Below are 23916 nucleotides of genomic sequence, written 5' to 3' on the forward strand. Positions count from 1 at the left end.
TATCCAATTGTTATACATAACAGCATGCTCTCTTAGAAAAGAAGACATTGCACTGCTAATTCCAGATAAGTAAAGTCTGGCTTTACTGTGTTTTCTTCTGGAGAATTATCCCACTCAAGTTTATCTTTCATAAATGCTGACACAAGCTACAAGGACTTAATATTATTTCATAAACAACTTTTTTCTTTTCTTTCTTTTGCTTCTTTATTCCAAATTATACCCACAGGTCTGACTGATACTTTCAATTGGAACAACAGGCAGCCAGACAAGAACAGTGTAAGAAACTTTATCTTAAGTATTTATTGTTATGCTAGAATATCACTCAGTTTCCTCTGGGGTAATTCGTCACTCCTGTGGGAAATATGTGACCTCATTTGCATTTTCTAATTGAATTGCTATCAGGTTTCCTGCAAGACTGAACAAAAAAAGTTCCTAGACTTACTAACACCACTTGTATTAACCAAAAAGTTTACCTTCAAATGCTTTCTGGGGAGGAAGGGAAAATGTATGCCTCATGTATCATAAAATGTGTTTTCAAATATTTACCTTCTTTGCCATCATTTCATCCTATTAGCATTAAACTTTACTGTAGTCATTGGATTTTATTTTATTTTTTTTAAAAGCAGTTGCCAGAGAAAATTTGCAGATTTGCCCAGGTTATTCAGTTATTCAATGCAATTAGCACATTTATTACACCAACATTAAGAAGCAGGGGAAGCTGTCACTGTATTGGGTCATTTGCCATCAAAATGCCAGCTTGCACCCAGAGTAACTGCACAGCTGTGGAATCTGCGGCACAGGCACAGACTCTGATTTTGCAATGAAGGCACCCCAGGGGATGCCTATCCTGACAGAAGCTATCCTGAACTCATTTGCTACCCACCCTGAGGACGTGCTGGCCACCAGCAAAGCTCTCCAAACCTGCTATGCGAATTTCTTTTCTTAGATACTGTGATAATAAAGGACCACAAACACAAGGGATCGCGTTCTTGAGGGTCTGAGCCTTCCTGGGAAGTAGACTGCTCTTTGCAGGCAGGCTATAGAAGAAAGGGCTTGGTCCTTCAGGACACACTGTGAATTTGCAGCAGAGCAGGGACCTCACTTCTGGTCCCCCACAACCTTGGCTGATGCCTCAACAACATCAACTTCTCTTATATTTACCCTGTACTAACCATTTTATTCTGTACTAACCTCCACAAGAAGCCAAATGTCTAATAAGGGCCTTTAACGTGGGACAATTGTATTTTCATGAAGCTTTAATCCATGGAAAATCATAAAATAAATTCAGATTTGGCCTTTCAATGATGATTCAGGAAGGAGAAGAGGGGCAGCAAGATTTCCTCGTGCAGTGAGGCTGCCCCAGCTGATGGCCGCCAGTCACGGAGAAGCGCCCTGAAACACAGATGCTGGGCGAGCAAGCCAGAAGGACTTGTTTGTGCTGTAGGTGCCAGCAAACAGAGATCACTAGGTGCAGTGAGGCAGATTTCATGCCAATTATTTTTAATGTCTGGGAGCTGTTTAGCATTTTCACAAAATCAGTCACATATTTACAAAGTAAAATGGAAACGGATGCACACGCTAGAACAGAGTTGGTCTTTCCCTCTCTCACGTTACCTCCTCCGTTCTTTCTTGCATTTGCCATCCCCATACCCTTAATATACCACGATAGTGTGAAAAGTCTTTAAAACAATGATGTAGTTATGCTTGAGTCATATTATACCTTACAAAAACAAATGTGAAGTCTGTTTCTAGTAAAAGCCATGAAATGTAGTATATTAGGGTCACGGCCTGAAACGTATTGTACTGGATATTTTTGTTTTGTTTTTAGCATAAACACTATTATTTTTGAAATAAACTCATAATCATATTTATTTCTTTAGTAAACAAAGGATTATTTTGTTGGCAAAAAAGCACAAGCATTTAAATAAAATAGAAGTCAAATGCCTGCTATAGGAACCCACAATAAAACTCCTTGTGACCTTGTCATTAGTCTTGTTTTCTATATTTTTTCAGCCTCAAACTATACACTAATAAGGCTTTTAGAAAGGAGGGATATGAATTTTAAAAAGCTTAATGCTCTCTATTTTGAACCAGAGTTCAGCTTATATTAACATTAGATGAGTGTCGAACCAAATATTTTACTAAAGCAGAAATGTGTACTTAGTTTTCTTTCTGCTACAACAAGAAGAAATTTAAAGCAGTATATAAGAAACCTTACTTTGTGCCTTCAATATTTAATTACTTTTAGAGGGAAGCAGTATTTCTTTGGTTAGAAAATGGCAAATACAGCTGACATAACATACAGGGCTTAGCTCTATCTCGCACAAGCCAGACTTTTACTGAAGAGCAGCAGAAATGTATTTATATGACTCTAAGCCATGCAAAACCTCAGGGGTCAGTCCACCGGGTGACTAATAGATTTAAGCCTCTCCAAGTCTTTTCCATCTTGTCTCACACATGATAAAAATTTCCCCAAATGTTGCAAACTCTCACGTTGCGGCATTCTTACAATAAGGCACAAAAAATCTCTCTCCTTCTTTCCCTTCCTCTGCCCTCTCTGCCCAAGCACTGCAGCAAAGAGGTGAGGAGAGGCCAGTCTTGCTATTTGACAGCCACCACCGTGCATTAATCCAGTCTACAGCCACAGCCAAGTGGCCCTGCCTGTCCATTCCCAGGTGACGTCCACCTTCACCCTTGCTCTGCAAGGTCTTCAAGACCCAGCAATAAATCAGGCTCCTCAGCCAATTTCCTGCCAAATTTATGTTTTATGCTAAAGGTAACCCCAACTATAGCAATGTGTTTAAGCAGTTTAAGCATAACTGCCCAACCATCGAAGAACTGAAGAACTATTTTTTCTTTTTTTTGAATAGGCAGCAGACAGCATAATCACATTTACTCAGTGTCGCACATGATTTCAGCCCAGACTAACACTGAAAATGAAGAACTGCTGCCGAAGATAATATGGAAGAGGTGGGCCAGAGACAGCTACGCAAGGAGCAGAGCAGAAGAAATGTGTTTTTGTGGAGCAGTCCCTGATTTCATTGCCACTGTGCAGCCCACGGCTGTATTTAAGTGAAGCAATATTGCTGTCAGATTGCTGGGCAGGGACAGATCCTTCCTGCTTTTGAGCTACGTGTATGAAACTAAGAAAGCAAGCAAGCACTGGTAAACTCCTGTCTCAAACACTGAATGATGCAGGCTTTGGAGCTGGTGTTGACTCCAGCTGTGGGGAAGGGAGGATGCGGGCACCGAGCAGAGTTTGCCACTGCGGTGCCACGTTGTGTGTCGCTGCCCTGCTGGTGCTCACAGCCTGTGAGCAAATGTCCCTTAGCAGGCAGCAGCAATGCTCCCTGTCCTCGCTGCACTGGAAGAAAACAAGTCCATATCTTCATCTGGAATCCCTGCCTGGGTGCATGCATCACTCCCAAGGAGCTGCAGGACCATGCAGAGTGCTTGTGGAGAGCAATGAGGCACTGTGAAAGCTCGGGAGATGTCTGCAGCGCAGCAGAAGCAGACAGTGCATGACTCCAGGACTACACTGTCACAGAGAAATCTGAATTTAACCTTGTGTTTCTCAAGATTATGGTTGACTTGGCCTCTGGAGAGCAAGAGGCACCTTCTGTCTGCAGGTTTTATTTCAAGTTGAGGTAGAGTATTAGCAATGAGAAGCAAACACAAGGTATATAATAGTATATACCTGCAGTACATAACAGATCCAAGTGGTTATTTAAATATACAAAAGTATGAGCTTAGAGAATGCTTCCCCACTGGCAACCTAAAATCATTTACATCAGGGAGGATCAAAGAATATTTGCATGAAATTTGCTGCTGCCTGTGGCATTTTCTACCTGCACACGTGCCCTGGAAGCACAGACCAGACGACACAAACAATCCTATGCTGCATGTGACTTTTAAAGGCTTAGGGAACAGAGGCAAACAAAGAATGAAATAAGAAAAAGAGTTCTGAAAGCATCTTACCTTGTGTCCATTGTGTTGCGACTTCTCTCCCACCAGAAACCTGACGATCGCCTCCCATCTGCCCAGGGTCTGGGGATCCCAGGCGGTCACCATCAGGATCAGCTGCTTCGAGGGCATTTGCACCTGGTGGACAGCATACATGGTCCCATCTGCTCTCACCTTGAAGTCCAAGCTGTTGGTTTCATACCGAACTCCCTTGTTACCGGCACAGTTATTAAATTTTACTAGAACAGAGAGCAAGAGATGGAAGAAACGTGTGAGATTGGCGTGATAAGAAAAGCAATCAAATACAAGTTTCAGACATTTAATTTTCACTGATGTCTTCTATATCTCTAATAACCATCAAGGAAATGATTTAACTGTTTCTTCGACCTTTCAGGAGTGCTCTTGTGCTTTATCTCCATTCCCGGGGGAAGAAGTTGTAAGCCATTTTTAAAGTATTTGATACAGTTTCATTAGATCTCAAACACAGCTGTTCCCCATTTCTACAAGTGGATTTCTCCCTTGTTGCCATTATCTTTTAAATTCGACTGGAGTCTATTACCCACACTGTGGGTATTTTTTTGCACGAAATGTTCTCCATTTCCCTAACCCTTCAATAACCTACTTACCAGATAGCCTATTTGCACATTCTTAACTGAAATTTAAAAGCCCAGAACAATTCCATTATCAGAAATATAGAGGCAAAAAAATTACACAAAGAAGAAAAATTAAAACCATTCTGGGGAGCGCATCCGCTGCTGGAAGCAGGTACCCACAACCAGAGCTGCCATCCCACCCTGGCCGACCACTCCACACGTTACAGCTACAGCAAAGAGGAACTGTAAAGCTTTGCTTCACAAACCACGGCTCGTCATTTAAAAGCTTACACTGTTGGATCCAAGCTCCCCAATGGCTGGTATTTTTATTTTTGGCGTTTTTCGGTCAAATTCATTTACAGTCTAGTTTGAAAACTGTTTTTATTGGCATTATGAAGCATGTCACATACATTAGGCTGGAAAAAAACCAAACTATTATATGACAAAATTGACAAATCTGATAGAAATTGAACCTGCAGCTAATCACATAGGAAACAAAACACTTTCTGCCATTCAAGTAATCCACAGGGTGGAACACATGTGGTGAAAGAAAACATATTGTACCCGTAAAAATATCTCAAGTGAGTGTGAATGGATATACAGCTTTCTAGCTAGTCCCGTTACATGGGCTCTGTAATGCTGCAGCTTCCGAGAGCTTTGCAGCAATGCTCTGAGATAAGGAATACCAGCTAGCCCAGGTCTGATGTTGCTTCGGCAGGCACTTAACTTTGGAGAAGAAAAGCGAGGTAAAATGAGTCCTGCCTAGACTGGCTGTGGTGGGAGAAGGGGTGCAGAGGCAATCCAGGCTAGAGGAGCTCTTGGGGCCAGTCATCTCTTTCTCCTTGTACCATAGCTGACTGCTTCTGCAGTGCTGCTTTGAGCTGAATCAGGGGCTAATAGGGATTTAAAGGAAAACACCCAGGGGATGCCAAAGTGGAAACAAAAAGGAGCCAGGAAACTGCTAACCAAAAAGCCCCCAGTACCACCACACTGTGGAGAAGTGAGAGGAGCAGATTGTGGTGGAAGAAGGAATTAAACAAAGTTTTCCCAAGTTCTCAGCGCTGACCACAGGACTCCTTTTTCCCTCCTTCACCATACTGCACCTCTCCATAATTGGGGGGCTGTGATCATGCCATAACCATACATCTACAAAAGCTTTTCAGGCAGTGTATTTTTTTAAGCCACATTAGTACTTTTTTTATGTGTGTGTGGTGGGAACTGTTACCTAATGACATAGTAAATTATTAAGCACAAAGTAACTGTCACACACTGATTTACAAAAAAGAAGATGGATAAAGTTACCTAGTATATAAAAAGTGTGGGTAATGCTTTTAAGCAATTTCATCATTATAGACTACAGCACTAGATTCTGGAAAGCCAAGGAAAACAAAAGTCCCTTAGTTTTGTTTTGGAAATCAAAACTGCCTGTCTTTATCTTTCACTGTCATTCAGCCTGCAATAAATAACCTCCATGTCTATCTCATCTGAAATGCTTTAGTCCAGACATTTGACCAGTTATCTCCGCTTTCTATCTCCAGAAGCATAACAAATGGTTTTTGGTGTAATAGGAAGCAGCATCTCCTGCATTACTCACAGTCTGAATGAAACATTGGCCACCATTGTTGTAAGGGACAGGATATCACTTAATTGCCACTTTAACCACAGTTTGAAGCTCTTGGCATCTTGCTTTCAGTCACTGAGTGTCAGAGCAAGGTGCAGATAGAAGACTGCAGATTCAGCAATCTGGAGTGGAGGATCTCTGTCTTATAAAGGTGAGACTTCCATCAAGCTCAATAAAGAAAGAAGAAAGCTTACACTTCCATGGTTCCCAGGGCAGCTAAAAATCATCTCAAACTTCAAAGTTCATGTATACAACTTGAAGCAAAACTTCAAAAAGATTTATGACTCCGTGATGAGGCTTCAAACTTCAGCACTGCCAGAGCTGGAGCTCAGGCCCCTCTTGAATTTCCACGTGCCATGAAATGCATGGGCCAAACCCAACTGGTGCCAATGGCTACCAGTTCACACAAGTCAGTGCTCTGCCTTGAGGTCAACCGGCACACAACAGCTCACCTCCAGTAGGCCAAAACTTCTTATCTCCCCAAACAAGGTATTACTTCTGAATGATCTACTGGGAATAACGCATGGACCACGTTAACTCCAAAACTCTGCTGTGCTATCATTGACCTGACCATAGGGACAATCCCAGGCCAGTGCTCAGACCTGTGCCGGTACTCACTCTAACAGTAAAAACATAGCCAACAAGCCTGTCCATTGCCTCCATTTAGTTTTAGACTACCCTGAAATATAGCAACTCATGAAAGCACTGAATGAGGTTAAACACACACAGTCACTGGCAGCTGCAAGAACCGGCAGTGGACACATGGAGCAGGCCTCACAGACCCACGAGGTGGCTGGTACCAGCAGGGAAGGTCTCACCACCCCTTGAGACCACGCTGCTGCACTTCATCTATCAGGAACTTCCGCAAATCTCCCTTGCATTCACAGCTACAACAAATATGTGCGAACACATTGAGTGCTTTGCTGCTAAAGCGTTATTTATTTTCAGCTCCATGCCATCAGCATTATTAGAAAGAAGGTACATCAACTGGCATATTATTGCACTCTTCTGCTATATAATGGCAGTGCAAAAAAGCGACTTCTATCTATACCTCCTGAAGTACCAACATATCATATACGAAAAGACATTTGAAGAAGAGAGAAAGGAGTGATAATGACTGCACATTAAAAACAATTCAGAGCTTTCTTTGATTTTATTGAGATTAAAAGAAAGCCCTACAGTGTACTAGTAGTCTGAGAGAAAAAAATAAAATAAATCCTTCCTATACATGTATGTAGTGATTTCAGGACTCAAAGTACTTAAACATCTGCTTAAGACACAGCGCATTGCTCCAATATGCTGCTCTGGTGTCATATGTCACTGTGTCGACTTTTATGCTCCATTATCTAAAAATGGCTACCTCTTAGACAAAGTCCCTCTGTGACTTGCTAATTACTTCCATTAGTTTAAAACAAACTTGACTAGAGACAGAGAAAATCCTGAGAGAAATTAAGTTTAATTTTTTAAACAAGCAACATGTCTGCTCCACATTGCTCTTCCCAGGTAGCACACGTAGATGAATGCTCGGCAATAAATCAGACACAGCCAGCTCCTCCGAAGAGGCCTTAGGAGCTGCAAGCACAGGAAGCTTTCAGGGACATAGGAATTCTATAACACTTAGTCACTGCTGGTGACTGCACCTCGCATGACGGCCTGCATGACAGCAAATAGGCCCCGGCCTGGACAACAGCAAATAGGCCCTGGCTCACCCAAGTCGCACCCCACGAGCTGCATGGAGGGACTCTGGGGACACATGTGGCAGTATGGAAGTGTCTCAAAACCAGGCCAGGAGAGGTGGCGTGTCCCATGGTGCTATCCTAGGCCTCGCTGATACTACAAAAGCCAGGTAAGAGCTCAACACTGCTACAGTTCAACCTCTCCATGATGAAATGCACCAACACTTTTGTGACAAGTTTTTGACTAATCGATGCACCATGACAGGCAGCAATTTATGTTCTCAATTAGATGATACACGATCGCATGTCAGAAAAAACTGCTTCAGTAAATCAAAGTGCAGAAAGCCCAGGCCGATCCCCTGCCGCACCCCTGTGGGTGCTGCTGCTCTCACTGCCGAGGCGCCGCGTCTGCTGTGGCCATGGGTGGACACACCTTTGGCAGCTGCCAAGGACACCACCACTGAACTCCAAAGCATCTCTCACAACAATGAAAACTAGATATGGCTCTCAGAAAATCCCACCGTACATTAGTTTCACCTGATATCTTCATTTAACTGCTGAACGCAGACCCCTGTGACTGCCAGGTGATATACTAAACTCAATACTAAATTCACATAAAAACTTCCACTATTCCACCAGCAAAGACCCTGCCTCACTCCCAGGGCATACTGCAAAACACACACTCACTCATTGTCTTGTGTAAGGGAGTACAATAAATGCCTCAAAAATTGCTAATCATCCTTCCAACTAAGTCCTCTGCTTTCCCTCAGTTTGAGGCAAGGCAGCTGTGGGGGACGTCCACAAACAGATCTCAATGCAAATGTTCTCCTACAGCCACAACTAATAAGAGAGCTCAACTTCACAGATCACTTCAACCACAGAGAGAAGACAATTCAGAAACTCATCAGGGCCTGAATATTAGGGACCACCACGCTGAGCTGCTGTTGGGTACCGCTGTTGCTATTGCTCTAGGCACCATTTGTACACAGCACAGAAGCAGTACAGATGAACTGCTCACAATTTCACCACATGGTTGCAAGGACTGCCATTAGTAATCCTATGCTCATTCTCCTTGTTTCCCTGTGAAAATGATTCTTTGGAATGTTACGTGACTACTAGGAATCAGTTTTTATATGTATATACACACACATACATATTTTTCTATGTATATACATATAGAATCACATATATACGTATTTAATTTTTTTTTCAAATATTTGTGTATACATTTGGAAAAAAATCACATTGTTGTTCTGTACTAAATACCATAACTCAAGGAAAGGAGTTGTCTTCCATAATTTTGAATTCCACCTCACCTCTACTCTATGCTCTCATCAAGACAGAAACTAAAATTTCATTCAATGGCAGAAAATCATTTTTTTAAATTCCTTTAGAAAGCTGTAAATCTATGCAATTTGCAGTTGATGCAACTCTTGACTTTAAAATAATTTAATAAATAAACAAACATTGGCTCTGTTTACCAGACTTAGATCTCTCTGTGGACACAAATCCATCTTTCTTTGACCAGTTTGAAGTCTAAAGAACACTGCATGAATTTAACATTCAAAAGCTGGAGCATCAGTAATTAGGATTTCAGATAAACAGCAGAGCCACACATCTATCATTTTTACAGGATGGTTAAAAAAAAAAAAGAAAACTTTTTTTTAATATACTCTGGAAAAATGTTCAGTGATGCTTATCGAAAGCTTATGCTGAAAACAGCATCAAATGCCTGATGAAAAGAAAACCAAGAAGGCACCCTCATTAGCAGGCTTTTAGGTTTAACCCTTTACCCTCATCATTTTTAATTGCTTCTCTATGAAAGGAGGAAATACAACAATTTGATATGCTGAAATAGGTATTGAGTGATGGGCAGAGAAACTGCAGGAGTCTGCAGCAAACTGCTGGGCATCTAAGGAAAAAAATGGTATCTTCAAAAAGACACAGGGTAAAAAAAAATTCAACAAGTTTTGCATTGTTCCCTTTTATTATTTAGCTTGTTAAGCTAGCTGGACAGAGTCAAATGATCAAGTAAGGATCTTGAAAGATGTACGAATACACTGAACCTCCTTGCCCTCCAAATGTCTGAGAAATATATTGAATTTAATAAGACTATAAATGGTATAAACCAAAGAGTTCACTTTAAGCCTTATCCTTCTGGATTCTCCTTTAACTTCTCCTAGTCCATTAAAAAGTGCCCCCTTTGGCAAGCTACACAGTGCTGCAAGAGCTAGAAGGATAACACTTATTTATTAGGATATACCCCCTGGCATGCCATCAGCCCACGGTTCAGGATACGGGTACCTTCAGGACTCTGTTTTCACCATGGTTTCAAGTATTAGCACTGCAAAGTTGTTTTGTTCCTGATGAACTTCAAAGCAGCAAATACATACCCCTATGTAGAGTAGGATCCTTTCTCTTCCTCAGGTCGTGTTTTTTGAGCAGCTTCCTGTATGCCTGGTGTGCTTGTGATGAACCTGCACCGCCAAGTCCACCCTCACAAACACCTCTAATATGGGGATGGCTTAACCATGACCTTTGGAAATTTTGGATGTCTGAGTAAACTGCAGAGTCCTGAGACAAAAACATCCCTTTCATGTGATGTCTAGCAAATGGCTTCTTTTCCTGCCCTGGCACTTCCAGCCCAACGCTCCCACACACCAGCACTCATCACCTGCATGGGGCTGGCAGCAGCCCTGGTCAGCATTTGCTTGTGTGTCACCACATCAAAAATAAAAACAAAACAAAACAGAAAAGAACTTCTTAGGGGACAGGAACCTGTTGTCTACGAACAGGCAGGAAACCACTCAGTTAAGCAAAAATACCTGCATATTCCTCAGAACCCTATGAGCCCATTGCATGCTCGCAAACTGATTTCTCCGTTAAGTGCTAATGCTAAATGAAGAGCACTGTGCATCATTGGAAAGTTTCATTTATTTGAGAAAATAAGTATGTAATATAAACTTTTACAGGGACACATTTTTGAGGCATCTTTCCTTATGCTTATACAGCCCCTCCATGATTCTGTGAGGAAATTCTTTTACATCAGTGGGAACAAACTGCAGTCAAAAGAATTCTCCCTGGCCACATTGGAACCCACAGCAAAGATGGGAGCTGAAATTCAGGCTCATAGTTTCTTATTCAAACTGTTAGACTGCACTGCCTCAATCACCCATACATAGGCTGACCAAATGTAAGAGAGAAAAATTTTAAATAGGAAAATGGACTTTTACAGGCACTTCAAAAAGCAAATTTCCAAATTAGCACTGGGTTAAAAAATTAAGAAATGTCACACAGCTTATTACTGAAATTGTTCAATAAAGCAGAGTCCTACAGAGAAACATAAATGCTTGGTGGAATTCTGGGACCGAAATATTTTGTGTACAAAAGGCGAACGCTGAGAGGAAGACAAAAGGATCCTGTTTCTCTTGCACTAAAAGAACAAATACATACAGGTACAGTGGGCTTTTCAACCACTGCGAAAGAACTTGGAAATGTTGCTGTTTCGGTGTTTTGTGGAAACAAAACCTAATTTGAGCCATTCCACTTACAAGCAATGCAACATATAAGTCCTGAGTGCTATTTCTGTCGCACTCCTGCTTACAGTTAATCCAATATTATCATACAAAGCACAACTAGATTTGCTTTGCAGTTAATAAAATACTCAGAGCTCTTCTCCTTCTGTACAAGAAAAACAATGCAAAAACAGGAAAAAATGATAGCTGTAAAACCTGATAGAAATAATGTATAATTTTCAACCTGCCATTACTAATTTTATGGGTTACATTTTCAACCACATCCCCATAAAAAATATTACACTAATAAACTCTTAGTGCCTTTATTTAATATTTATAGTACTGTGGGAAAACCCAACTTTACTGGTAAAAGGTAAAAACAGCTATTCAAAAAGCTACTTCAGAGTCTAATAAACATATCCCTAGTGATCACGTTTAAGAGTATACAGTTTAAGAAAATGCTTTGATACAGAAAAACGTTGGAAATAAATGGATGTATGTTGGTTGGTATACAAATGTGTATAAAAAGTGTGCGTATCCACACCCTTCATAAAGCATTGATTATTCTTTAAGGGTTCGCAGAGGATAAAAACAAAAATAATGAATGACTTAGCAGAATTAATGAACTGCCCAACATGTATCAGCTGCTGAAAATGTTTAGCATGACTTAGCATTTTCTTTATGTTACTTTCTTGCAGTACAGAAACCTGCTGCAATTTTACCCATTTTCAATATCTCAGGTCAATGTTAAACATCACAACCAATTTTCTGAAGATTATTTATTATCTCTGAGCTATGACTTCTAATATTTGCCTTACTGGAATAACAATAAATTACCATAACAATTTACCATATGTAATTACATTAAACAAGATCTTTCTTTATTTATCTTCTTGTAATCTTCAGTTACAGTGAATCATCCTATACTGAATATGCAATAACACAAAAATCCTGGCATTTCCAACCTCTTGCATATGTGTTAGAAGTGACTCCATGCGCTAGTCAACCGGTAACACCTCTGCAGCAGCCAATGAGGAGAAATCTATCTCCAGCAGCAATAAGAGAAATTCGAAAAGGCACGTGAAAGTATTTTACATTAAAAAATATATTTTGAATTTCCCCACTGTAAATTTCAAAGCACAACCCCCTCCACGATCAAATGATGCATACAGGATTTGGGCACACGTTAGTAAACTTCTAACTACCTCGTGTTCAAGTTCATGTTGTGCCCTCACATGGCCAGTACTGCCTCCAACAGGTTTTATGGGGAAAACTGCAAGCCTTGTTCATGCACAGTAATTTACTGAAAACAAAGCAAAACAAAACTGTGGGCTTGGTAGAACTGTACAGAAAATTCATCTTTTCATTTCCAGAGCCACCTAAATGCTTTCAATGCCTTTTCCAGCTTTATATTCAGTTTTAGCAGCTCTTGCTTACACATGGTTTCTGTTTCTATGGCCAGATGAAAAGAAATAGGAACAATACGTTTCAACACACTGAAATCGGGATCCTTTAGACAGTCATTCTGTCACCTGTACAGTCAGCCAGTAGCAATGAGGAGTTGAGAGTACATTAAAAAAAGATCTAAATCCCATTCAAACAAAACAAAACCAGCCCTACAGTAAACAAAACCCAATTCCCAGACACTGCCTGCCTCCTTCATATTCCCACCAGTGCTATTTTTCATTTACTTGAAGCCAATTCAACTAAAATATATGTTTTTAAGAGGGGAAAAAAAAGTGTATTTCACTTTTGGTATTGGAATTGGAGGGGAGTACAGACCCCCTGGAGAGAAGGACTGCAGAACATGATAGAAAAGATGAATCACTGTGGCAACAGCCAGCCAGCCATTAATTTTCAGCAAGCCAGGAGTTGGTCCAATTAAAGCAGGCTTCTTTCTCTACATTAACATGCTTTATTCAGTTTTTTTTTTTTTTTTTTTCTGCAGCTAAAACATCAGCTCGAGACCCCAAAGGCTTTTCTATTTAGGATCAATCAATCTACCTTGCTGCACTGTAAAACACACACTGTCAGCTCTGAGGCTAGCTCAAAAAAAGAGCAACAGCGGAAAAAATTTGATAAATCGACATGTTCTGGCAGTTAGTAGAGGGATTCTTCCTACACTGTCACTTATTTTTATCTGATTAGAAACCAGTATTAGTAAAGGGAATATTACCCTCTATTCTCTTCCTGATATTTAGAATTGGGCTGGGAGGAGTCATTTGATCCCCAGTCTTCTAAACCTAAGCCAGAAGTTTACCACAAAGGCAGAGATGCTACCCAGATTTCAAAAGGCAGCGAGTTCGTATTGGATTTGCATGATGTGGAACTCAAATCTGAGCCTTTTCCCAGTACAGGAACACGAACCTGCATCTATTAGCACTCCATGTTAGAGACATTTGCTGCTTTCCACATTTTTATGCTCAATACTTTACCCTGGGTATGCAACCTCGCCTCTGGTTTTCTAGCACCTATTTTGGCAACAATTGCTTTGCCTGGGATTTCCTTGCCTATTTGAGATCCTGTCACTCTCCCTCCACCCTACTGAGACATTTCAAAAATGAATAAATAATAAATGAGCCAGAGGCCAGTAAGAAGGACACATATATGGTCTGAATTCCCTTGTGTGGGAAGGGCAAAGCAGCACCCTGAGCTGGGATAACTCAGAGGATTACCCCTTTTTGTGGTGAATGCCACAGTAAGTACGTTGGTTTCCATTCCTGTTCTCAATAGACACCTTTATCCTTGGCTAAAAACCCTGACATAGTTTCATTACGGCAGTCCTCCTCTGTTCTTGATAGTAAGAAAGACCAAAAGCCATTGGGCTGGGTAGATGTAGCTTTTAATGAAAATGAAAATAAAGACAACCCCGGTTCAGTAAATTTTGATCATATCAACTGCATGGCACTTTCTGTCAAATGTTAACTTTTTATAGACAACCATCTTTACTCTTTGCTCTTTAAATTCCCTGCATCTGTAGGATAGTACCGAGATTCACGATGCCACTAATGAGATCATTTCGCAATTAAAGGCTAAGTAGAAACAAACCTCTCACCACTCTACAGGAGAGTTTGGGTTCTCTGATTAAGCAGCAGTAAACAAACCTATTTCAGTGTTGGTCCTGTTGCAGAGGCTCTCTGATTAACTCTCCAAACAAGATGGACTGATTGACCCCATGGATTAATCAATGAGTTTCTCAGCTTCAGAGCAAAGTGCAAGTTGTGGGAGTTACCTGCAGTAGTATGCATTTTAATTATTATTACCACAGCACTGAGTACGTAAATCCCAGGGCACTTTATCTGGAGGTTTTACCCATAGCGCTAATTATTTTCACAACACTCCCATGTTTGTCCAACTACCTACATGGGAAAAGATTTTAAGCCTCACTACATGTTTCTTAAGGAAAAGCTACAGATTTGATAGCAGCCTAATGCAATAATTATAAAGGGAGGGTCCTATGCAATCGCAGGGCAACCTCTAGGTTAAAGCAGCTGCTCGCCCACCCTCCCATGCAGGAGCATCACCGTGACAAGCTATAGGGTGGATGGGACTGAGGGAAACCTGGGGTGTGCTGCACCAAGCACCTTCCCCTAAACAATCCTGGGCAGAGCAGAGAGCCCCAGCCCTGCCACTATCAGAAACATCCACGGTGTGGAGCAGTGGTGGGAGGCAGGTGAGCACGCACAACATCTGCACCACTGTAGCCGTCCCCGCCAGCTCCCACCTGCCCCACCGATAACAGCCCCGCATCTCCAGGGATTCTTCCTCCGTCCCAGATCTATCTTATTTCAACTTGCCAGAACGGTATTTGAAACACCCAGGGAGCTGAAGGAAAATTTCAGGGAGAAAAAAATGTGAACACAGGCATTTGCAGCCTAGGAAGAGAAGTTGAAAGAGATGCTCTGACCGCAGCTGTGTCAGATAGCCTCCGGCTCTTCTCTTCTCCTGCTCTTCAAAAACAAACTCTCAACTCCTAGAAACAGAGGCTGCACATGTCAGGAAAAAAAAAAAAATCAGACGTACCAGTAAAGACACTGAACTCCTCACTGACTTGGCTTGCGTGTAAACAATGACAACTTTGGGCTTGACTGTTCTCATCTTCCTGAGCCTGGCTCAGGAGCAAAAGTGCACTCATCCAGGGAGGCCAATCACAATATAGCAAATTAGATGTTTCAGGCAAGAATATTAGAATTGGATTTATATATATATATATTTTATCTGTAAGAATAAAGGCTATATTTCACCTGCAGCCTGTGCACCTCTGCTTGTCTGTCTGTACAAAACCAGCAACAGTCCTTTCCTTCAGCTGTAGCCTACACAAGTGTTCAGGTTTCAAGAGAAATTAATATTATATGGACTCAAACACTGGTGGTACTTGGTGTGCTCCACTGCTTTGACATTTGGACAAATTCAGGCAGCTTTATTTACAGATTCAGAGGCTCTGGGTTCTGTTTCTGGCACTTGGTCGGAGGGAGCCAAAGAAGTGGCCGTGATGCTGGAGCTGCACTTCAGCAGGTAATAAACACTGGGCATGTCGAGAGACGGAGGGGCTGCACTGCTGCAGAGAGCCGTGATGCTCCTGCCCTAGGGCCAGGCTGCAGTGCCCACTGACATCACGGGAAATTCACCCACGGAGAAGGAAATTCACGGCAGAAGAGACACCACAATCATACACAGCTCCACGCTTTCCCATGTCGGTCACTGGCCAAGTGACCACCCTGCAATGGCCATGTCCTGACATCTGTGTAGTTGCAGCCACAGGGCTCAGCTGCTGGTGTTTCGGATGGAGGCATGCAGATGAGGCTTATCATCATTTTTCCTGTCCCTCTTCATGTTTACCCCTTCTTACTGCAGCGGTCCCCACCTGAACGGCAGCACTGCCCTCCCCTGAAGAATGACCTCAGGACTCAAACGACCTTAAAGTTAACAGAGTGCTTTTGGCAGGGCTCGCCATCCTCAATTAAAACAAAGAGAGACTAAAGCCAGTAAATTAGAGGACGTGACAAATGCAGCACAAAGCACTGCCGATCCCAGAAGGTATCAAATTTAGTGTTAAAGTAAAGAAACAATAGGAAAGTCCAAGACATTTCAGAGTGTAGTGAATCAAATTAAATTGCCTGAAATTCCACATGGAATACATTTGACAAATTTCTTTCCCCCTCTTCAGCTTTCTGTTTGAGATGAACTGTCGTCTGGCAGCTTCAAACGTCTGGCACAGCTTCAGCTTCAGTTTGCTGGGGCTGAATCCAAACACGAACCTGAACTTTACCAGTTCTGCTCTTTTTGTAAACAGACTTGCTGTGGCTGCCAAATGCTTTCCAAAAGCACACAAAACCCAGAATCCAAAAGGAAAACATTGTCTTGCTGCAATAAAATTTGCATTTTACCCCCTGTCGGTAGCAGGCGGTTTGCAGAGCAGTGGGGCAGAGCCCACCTTGCCCCGTGTTTCGCCGGGCATTTTGGAGGGGACAGCAGGGAGCAGGGATGTCCCGCGGGACGGATGCGACTCCCCTACAGCCGGGTACGAGCCCATCCCACGGTGCTGCAGCCCCGGTGCTGCCTCGTCTCCCGAGGCTGCGGGCAGCTCAAAATGCAACAATTAGCAGTAGGATTCCTCAGACAGGCTGGCTAAGACAAGCAGTAAAATGTCATTATACACGTGTCATTGACAGCGAGGACCAGTTTAGATTACCCCTGTGAGTAGTCTCAGGAACAAATTCATTTTAGGGTAGGGAACTTCAGGCAGAGGAAGAGACAGATATAAAGAGGGTTATGATCAAATTGCTCCTGAAAGCAGATAGCATCAGCCTTGATATATCAGATTTTTTTCTCATTTTGCTTTTAAAACAGACCTGTTTTTGCGAAATGGTTATAGCGATGGCACAGTTCTTCAAGGCAGGATGCAATTCCTCACCGGCAGCATCCCACTACCTATGCAGATTCACTCTTACAGGCGATAATTCTTTTTTCCTCCCCATTTCTAAAGCTTTTTACAACTACCGAGTCGCATAAACTATACAAGTGCAGAAGGCTAAAAGGAAGACACCTTTAGGATGAAGAGCAGCTAACGACAGAGGTGGGTGGATTCTGGCACAGGACAGGCAGGCAGATGCTGTTAGAAAAGCGTATTTTGTTGTCCACAAAGCGTCGGCTTCATCTCTCGGAGCCACACGGAGTTCCCACCGCTGCCCAAAATAGACAACATCTGGTTCATATACACTCTGATTTATTGCATGTCTTCTCTCCCCCTGGATTTTAATTATAACTAGATCTTGTAACTATTACATTTGTATTTGGTTTATCCATCTAGATGCTTTTCTAAGCTATTTACTACAAACTGAAAGCTGCATGTAGTTCTAAAAATAGTACAAACCCCCAAAAATATGCATGCAGCCTTTATTGAAGAAAGCCCTCTACTGAATATTTAGACAAAATAAAAGTACCACTGAAACCAATGTTTTGCAAGCAAGTACTTACTTGATTTCCTGAATGGGAACGGACCAAAGAAATTGCTTTTTCTTTCAGTAATAACCCAAAGAAAATGACACACAAAACTGACTACTGCTCCTAAAGTTAACCAGCATGGTAATGGCCAAAACTCACTCGTTATTGTACCATTCTGCCCACAGGAAATGTTTTGGGGATGCTGAACCAGTTTCAATGGTCAGGTGTCAACATTTTAAAGAAGCTATCGAAGGTGGTACTTTCTCAGCAGAAGAGACACTGTGCCCGAAGAATAAAGCATCCTTTCTCCCCTGGGAAAGAGTAATACAATAATGAATATAGTAGTTAGAAGCTTTCATATTGAGAGGTTTTTAAGATTTTTTTTTTTTCCTGATGAAACTCTTGATCTTTCTGGGAAGAAGTTGATTTAGAAGGAACTTTTTGATTTGTATGGTTGAATAACTAACACCACAAAAGAACACACAGTGCAATAAATAAATACCACTTGTGAACTTCAGATCTCTCTGCCGCTGCTTCATCCATCAAAACTAATTCTGTAAAAAACAAAGGATGTGACAAACCCAACCAGCCTTTCCCTTATCTTACAAAAAGACTGAAATCTATTTCTGGAAATGTCATAACGTTTCTATTAAATGATCGACTCTGCTGAAAACATTTAGCGGTCCTACAGAAAAGCCATGAGGACCAGCAGCCCTCCTCCCCACAAACCAAACGCAGTGACTGGGCTGCTCAGGTCCAAGTGCTTGTGCAGAAATCCTGTGTTCATTAATACCTCCATGACCCCGCTCTTGTGACAGAATCTCTGGGAATATGATGGAAAATAAACTTTGCCACAGATACTTATATTGCTAAGATCTGAAAGCAGAGAGCACTGCGTGCTGAGCCCGTCTGCGCACTGACAAACTCATGAGGTGGAGTAATACACTTGTAAGAAATATTTTGGCTCAAAATCGGCTTTTTAATTCAAAAGTTCTTCATCCAAACAGATATCTTCCCTTCTTTCAAATCCACACTGACATGCACTACTCATTGTTTATTACTAGAGGAGATACTATTAAAAAAAATCATATTCCAGGGCAGGGCAGTTTTCTTAGCTGTGCTCATCGTTGTACTGTCTGGTCCCTTTCGTTTCAACTCAGTTGTGAGAGCTCTAAGCTGACAGACATCACAAAGCCAGGCCATGAGAGGCCATAAAAGTCAGCTATGAGGTATGCCTTTTTATTTCTTTTTTATTTTTTATTGATTGGTTGAAAAAGACACATTGACTGGCTGATTTATTTTAAAGGTTAAATGAGCATGATGAATGGTATCAAAGAAAGCCCTGCTCAACCCCGATACCCCTTTCTTTCATGAACTATACAGACATCAATAGCCTAAAGATATAATTATCCTAATTTACTGATAGGTACCAGAGTGTCATGAAGAAACCTGAGCTGCAGACTCATCCTCTTCTTACAGATGTGAAGGGAGCAGCTGGCACTGACCCCAGGAGGACACTGTGTTGGCTCTTATGTGCTGCTTCCAACACTGGTAGTAGCACGTCAACACTTTAAAGTCACACATTTGCAGTTTTTTCAAAACCAGGCCTTAGTAAGGACTGCCAGCTACTGCTGTCAGTAATGTCTAGCTCAATGTAAACACTTCGTTAGTAACGTGCTGAAACTACACCTTAAGGTTTATTCTAACTACTAAAATAAATCTTTTCACAGAACACATACGCATTTATTTATACTGCACTTCTATGACCACACTTTAATTTTTAATATTTAATTATTCATTGTGGATCATGTCTGAATTTAAGCTAATATGCAAACATGAGGAAGAATAGGCACTTGTTTATCTCTTTATCTCATGTTTTTTCCAATTAACTCAAGTTGTTCATTAATCACATTACTTTTCTGCTATGTGATAAGAAAAAAACAAAGAAAAAAAACAACAACAGCAAACATCCAAACAAGAAAAAAAAGACTCCCTTTACAGAAAAGCAGGATATTCTACAAAAATTTGCTTTCAAGAATAGACTCCATTAAAGCACATATTTGTGTATAGGGACAGCTCATACTATTGACTTAGACTGCAAGCAACTTTTTCCTTCTTTTTTTGCTTTTAATACCCTCACTACTATGAGTGAATTGACCTAATAACATATTATATTATGGAAATTAGCACAGTTTCATGAAGAATTTCACCTTCTGTTCCACACTTGCCGTGGCAATAAATGCTGCATCAACTAGCAATTTCATTTCTATTACCAGGTGCTATACCTGAATTAATTAAAAACAACATTTTGGGGGATTGGGGGCTTTAACTAAAAGTAACCAGCTTCTACATTTGTGTAATAAAAAGCATGTGATAGGTTGAAATAAGAAACAAGAAAGATATTATTCAGTCCATAAAACCATACAGTTTTAATGACTTTTCTCACCTTTAAAACAAACAATATGAACAGCGCACACAGACAACTGGGCAAATAAAAATAAAGAGATAAGAAAAGCCAGCAAAGAAAAGAGGAACTACCCATGAAAAATCCTCTGAAGCTCCAACAGGACCAAACTTCCACTTAAAAAAAAAAAAAGAAAAAAAGAAAAAAAAACCCACCACCAAACAGTACCAGCCACTACCACCACATTGTCTGAAGAAGACTCCTCTCACTCACCCCGGGCATTCCTATGATTATTCTCATGTCTAAAAGTTTCTCATAAGTATTAGAGACATGTTACTGTTTGAAATGTGGTTGGCAAAACAGAATATGACTTTCTTTTTCTTGCATGTAAACACTAGGAAGAGCCCACAGTCTGTCACCCATATTACAGTTATTGAAAACTGTCCAGAAGTGGATACAAACATCAGCGAACCCTTCTGATTCCAACTCTTTGAAATATTAACAACTTTATTTTGGATGCATAAAACATCACGGGCCTGGACTTTTAAAGATATCCCACATTTCAGTGCTGAAATACGTGACCTTGATTATTTTTATGCTCAAGCATAGCATCAGTTGATGTTCATTCACCACACTTGCATGCAAAAGTCAGTTAATTATGCTGCAAATTATTCTATTAAGCCATTTGCAGTCGCTCTTATCTGACCAACCAGTGCTATCTGCTTTCACAACCAAGCTGTTACGCAGATGACGGGACAGAAATCGAGCTCCACTGAACCCCCACCAGCCACAGCATAAGCCCAGAATAGGGATGATTAACATCTGCATAGCTAATCTTCATGTCTTCCTGAATGTTTGTACAAATCAAAGAAAATTCAGCAAACTTTTGCACTCTGTCTTACTTCGGGAGCAACCACTGCCAGCCTCCTCTTCCTGCCCAGGCACGTGATGGCCAGATGCGGTGCTATGGGGCAGCCCCCTCCAACTACAGACCCTTAGGACAACCTCCTCCTCCTGCCATTGCTTTTCCCTGATGGCCAGCATTTCTATCTGGCCAACTTCCTTCAAGCCAACCTCCAAACCTTTTCATTTTCTGAGCACTTAGGCACGTGAGCCCCTTGGGGCTGAACCTGGCTGAACCCAGCTGCCATGGGCAAGTCTTTCTGCTTTGCAGGATATTCCCCTGTGAATGCCCTCCCCAATATTCTGTGTCCTGTGTCCTCACATGATGAAAATGAGGTCACGAAGCTGCACAAGGACAAGAAGGTGAGATATGCAACAGGGCATGTGCACACGGCCAGGACACCTGCCTGGCACCTACCTGCTTGGCTTGTTAGCCACTTATTTCCTTGAGCACCAAAGGTACTGAAGCTGCTGAAGTTGTAAAATGAAAAGGTAGTGGGGAGGAATGTAACCATCTGGGGAAGATCCTACCAACTAGTAGTTTCAGAAAGAAAAATACAGGCTGTCTTGTTTAAAACCACTGTCATATGTTTATGCAGCCCTCCTCCTTGGGTATTTGTGCTACACGACACCCCCATGGAGCGGTGATATTATATGTTAGCTGTCTACCCTGTTATTTCTGGCTGCTTAAGCAGCAAAGGACCAATATCCCGTTTGGCTATGCTCAGTTGGTGCAAGAGAAAACAGTGAGCTATTGCTCTGCAGCTCACTTCACACACTTCTCGTCCTTGTGTGCCACTGCTGGTTTTTGACAATGATTGACGACTTGTACCAATCGCTATTACTAGGAACTGAATGGATAAATTTCTTCATGAGCAAACCCTTATCTTGCAAAGTCTGTGAGCTTTAAAGGTAGAAAGCTTATCCTCTGAAACAGTCTTTCCCTTCCAAAATACCTCCTCCTCCTTTCTCCTCTGATTTATTGTTCATCTGCACTGGAAAGCCGATATTTCTGAGTTACAAACTAGAGACATCTCAGGCTCTGGTTGTAGAAAAGCCAGCCATGGAAACCCGAGAAATGAAAAGCCAACACTCCCACCAGCACATTAGCTGTTTTTAGCCCATAGCTGATGAGCTGTCAATCATACATGATTTTACATTAAATTTCATTTACATTTAAGTCACAGTGGATTGAGCAGTGGTGTACATATCCATCCGCCAGTTTCCAGTGACCATCAATAATTAATAGCCTCTGCTCACCCTATAATCTTGTTTACCAAGTTGACATTGACATCTTCCAGGCAGACCTGCTCTCATGAGCTTGTTTCCCCACAAAATAATTCACACCTGAAATGTAGAGCACACACACAATCATTCTTCTAATGATAGCTTACTTCCATTACATACATCACCCCTCTATCCTAGGTACAGGAAAAGCACTTGGGTAATTTTGATTTAGAAGAGAGCTTTAGCTGTGCAGAGTCAAATATCTAGAAATGTCAGGAAATCACCTAAGGCATTATTAAATTGTATTCACCTACCATTCCACATCCCACAGAAGAGCCAACAAAAGTGCTCGTGCCCTCTCCAACCTCTCACCCCCACGTCTGGTGGTGACAGTCCCGAAAATCTTGGTTCTGTTGCCATTGTCCGGTTTTCAAGCTGATATCTAAAGGGAAGACTGAAGGATGAAGGTCCTTGGCTTTGCCAAAGAGTACTCATTTTGAAAAGTCACATCACTGAGCAAGCAAATACCAACACTTCATCTTTTGAAACTCTACATGATCTGCCAGGGAACAAAGAAGAGCCAACTGAGACCTAGCAGGTTTAGGGCATCCAAAGCTGGTAGGCAACTATATAGCAACCTTCTGACCAGAGTTTTCCTCCACTATTTGTTCATATTAGGCAGTTTCCTGACAGTGTTCAAGTGGAAAATGAAGGGCAAAGGACAATGAGAAGTCTGCAAAGAATACACCAAGATAAGCAAAGAGAAAAAGCAGCAATTCTTATCCTATTCTTGCATTCTGCTAGCTCCAAGCATTAAAACTTAGGCTAAACAGTATCCAGTGATTTATTCTGCTTAGCTCTAGGTAGACAGAATACTAAAATATTCTCTTCCATCTTAGCAGCAAGGCAGGCTGTGAGGAAGAGAAGTGAAATCATGTCTGTTTACACCACCTTTTAATTTAGCTGATTTGGGCTGAAAGGATTACATTAGAGATGAATTATTCCTTAAGAGGCTTCTTTAATGCAAGGAATTAAAAAAAAATAAAATGAAAAGCTCAGGGCCTCCTAATACATGTGAATATTTTGCTGAGTTCCTGCCCAAGAAAAAAAATAATAAAATTCTTGAAGCAACAAAACTCTATTTCTTCTAGTAATGAACAGTAAAATCTTGTCTAGGGGGGAATAGTGATTAGACTGCAACTGCATTCCTTCCAAATGTAAAGTCATTTTGCTTGAGACAATATTAAGATGCTAGGATGCAAGGTTTGATCATTAATTTTGGCTAACACTACATGTTAATGTTGCTGCAGTCAGATTTTTTTTTTCTCCTCTGGTTTTAGACAGCCTTAATCATGCTTACAGCCGGTTCTAATTGCTGAATTGTATCACTCTCCACCTTCTCTAAAATGCTTGGGGCAAAAGAAATAGTGAAGATTGATGACAGACGTGTAATTAGAAGAAAATGTAAAGATCTGGTGTTAATCATTCAGAAATAATTTGATAAATATGGAATTCTGAAGAGCGCTCAGAATAGATGATAAAATGAGTACTGTAGCACAAAGCTAAGCAA

The 23916-nt window shown here is 41.3% G+C and overlaps 1 protein-coding gene across 3 annotated transcripts in view; it reads right to left on the reverse strand.

The window, feature by feature from the left end:
• CDH4 (cadherin 4) overlaps nt 1-23916 on the reverse strand; it is a 525850-nt gene that overhangs the window by 176541 nt on the left and 325393 nt on the right. For all 3 annotated transcript variants that reach the window (XM_013188900.3, XM_066978558.1, XM_013188903.3), the window contains one exon: nt 3979-4202. In XM_013188900.3, coding sequence (XP_013044354.2) covers nt 3979-4202 — 224 coding nt within the window. The remainder of the gene's footprint in view (nt 1-3978; nt 4203-23916) is intronic.

The sequence above is a fragment of the Anser cygnoides genome, chromosome 16 (genome assembly GCF_040182565.1).
Source record: "Anser cygnoides isolate HZ-2024a breed goose chromosome 16, Taihu_goose_T2T_genome, whole genome shotgun sequence".
Classification (NCBI taxonomy): domain Eukaryota; kingdom Metazoa; phylum Chordata; class Aves; order Anseriformes; family Anatidae; genus Anser; species Anser cygnoides.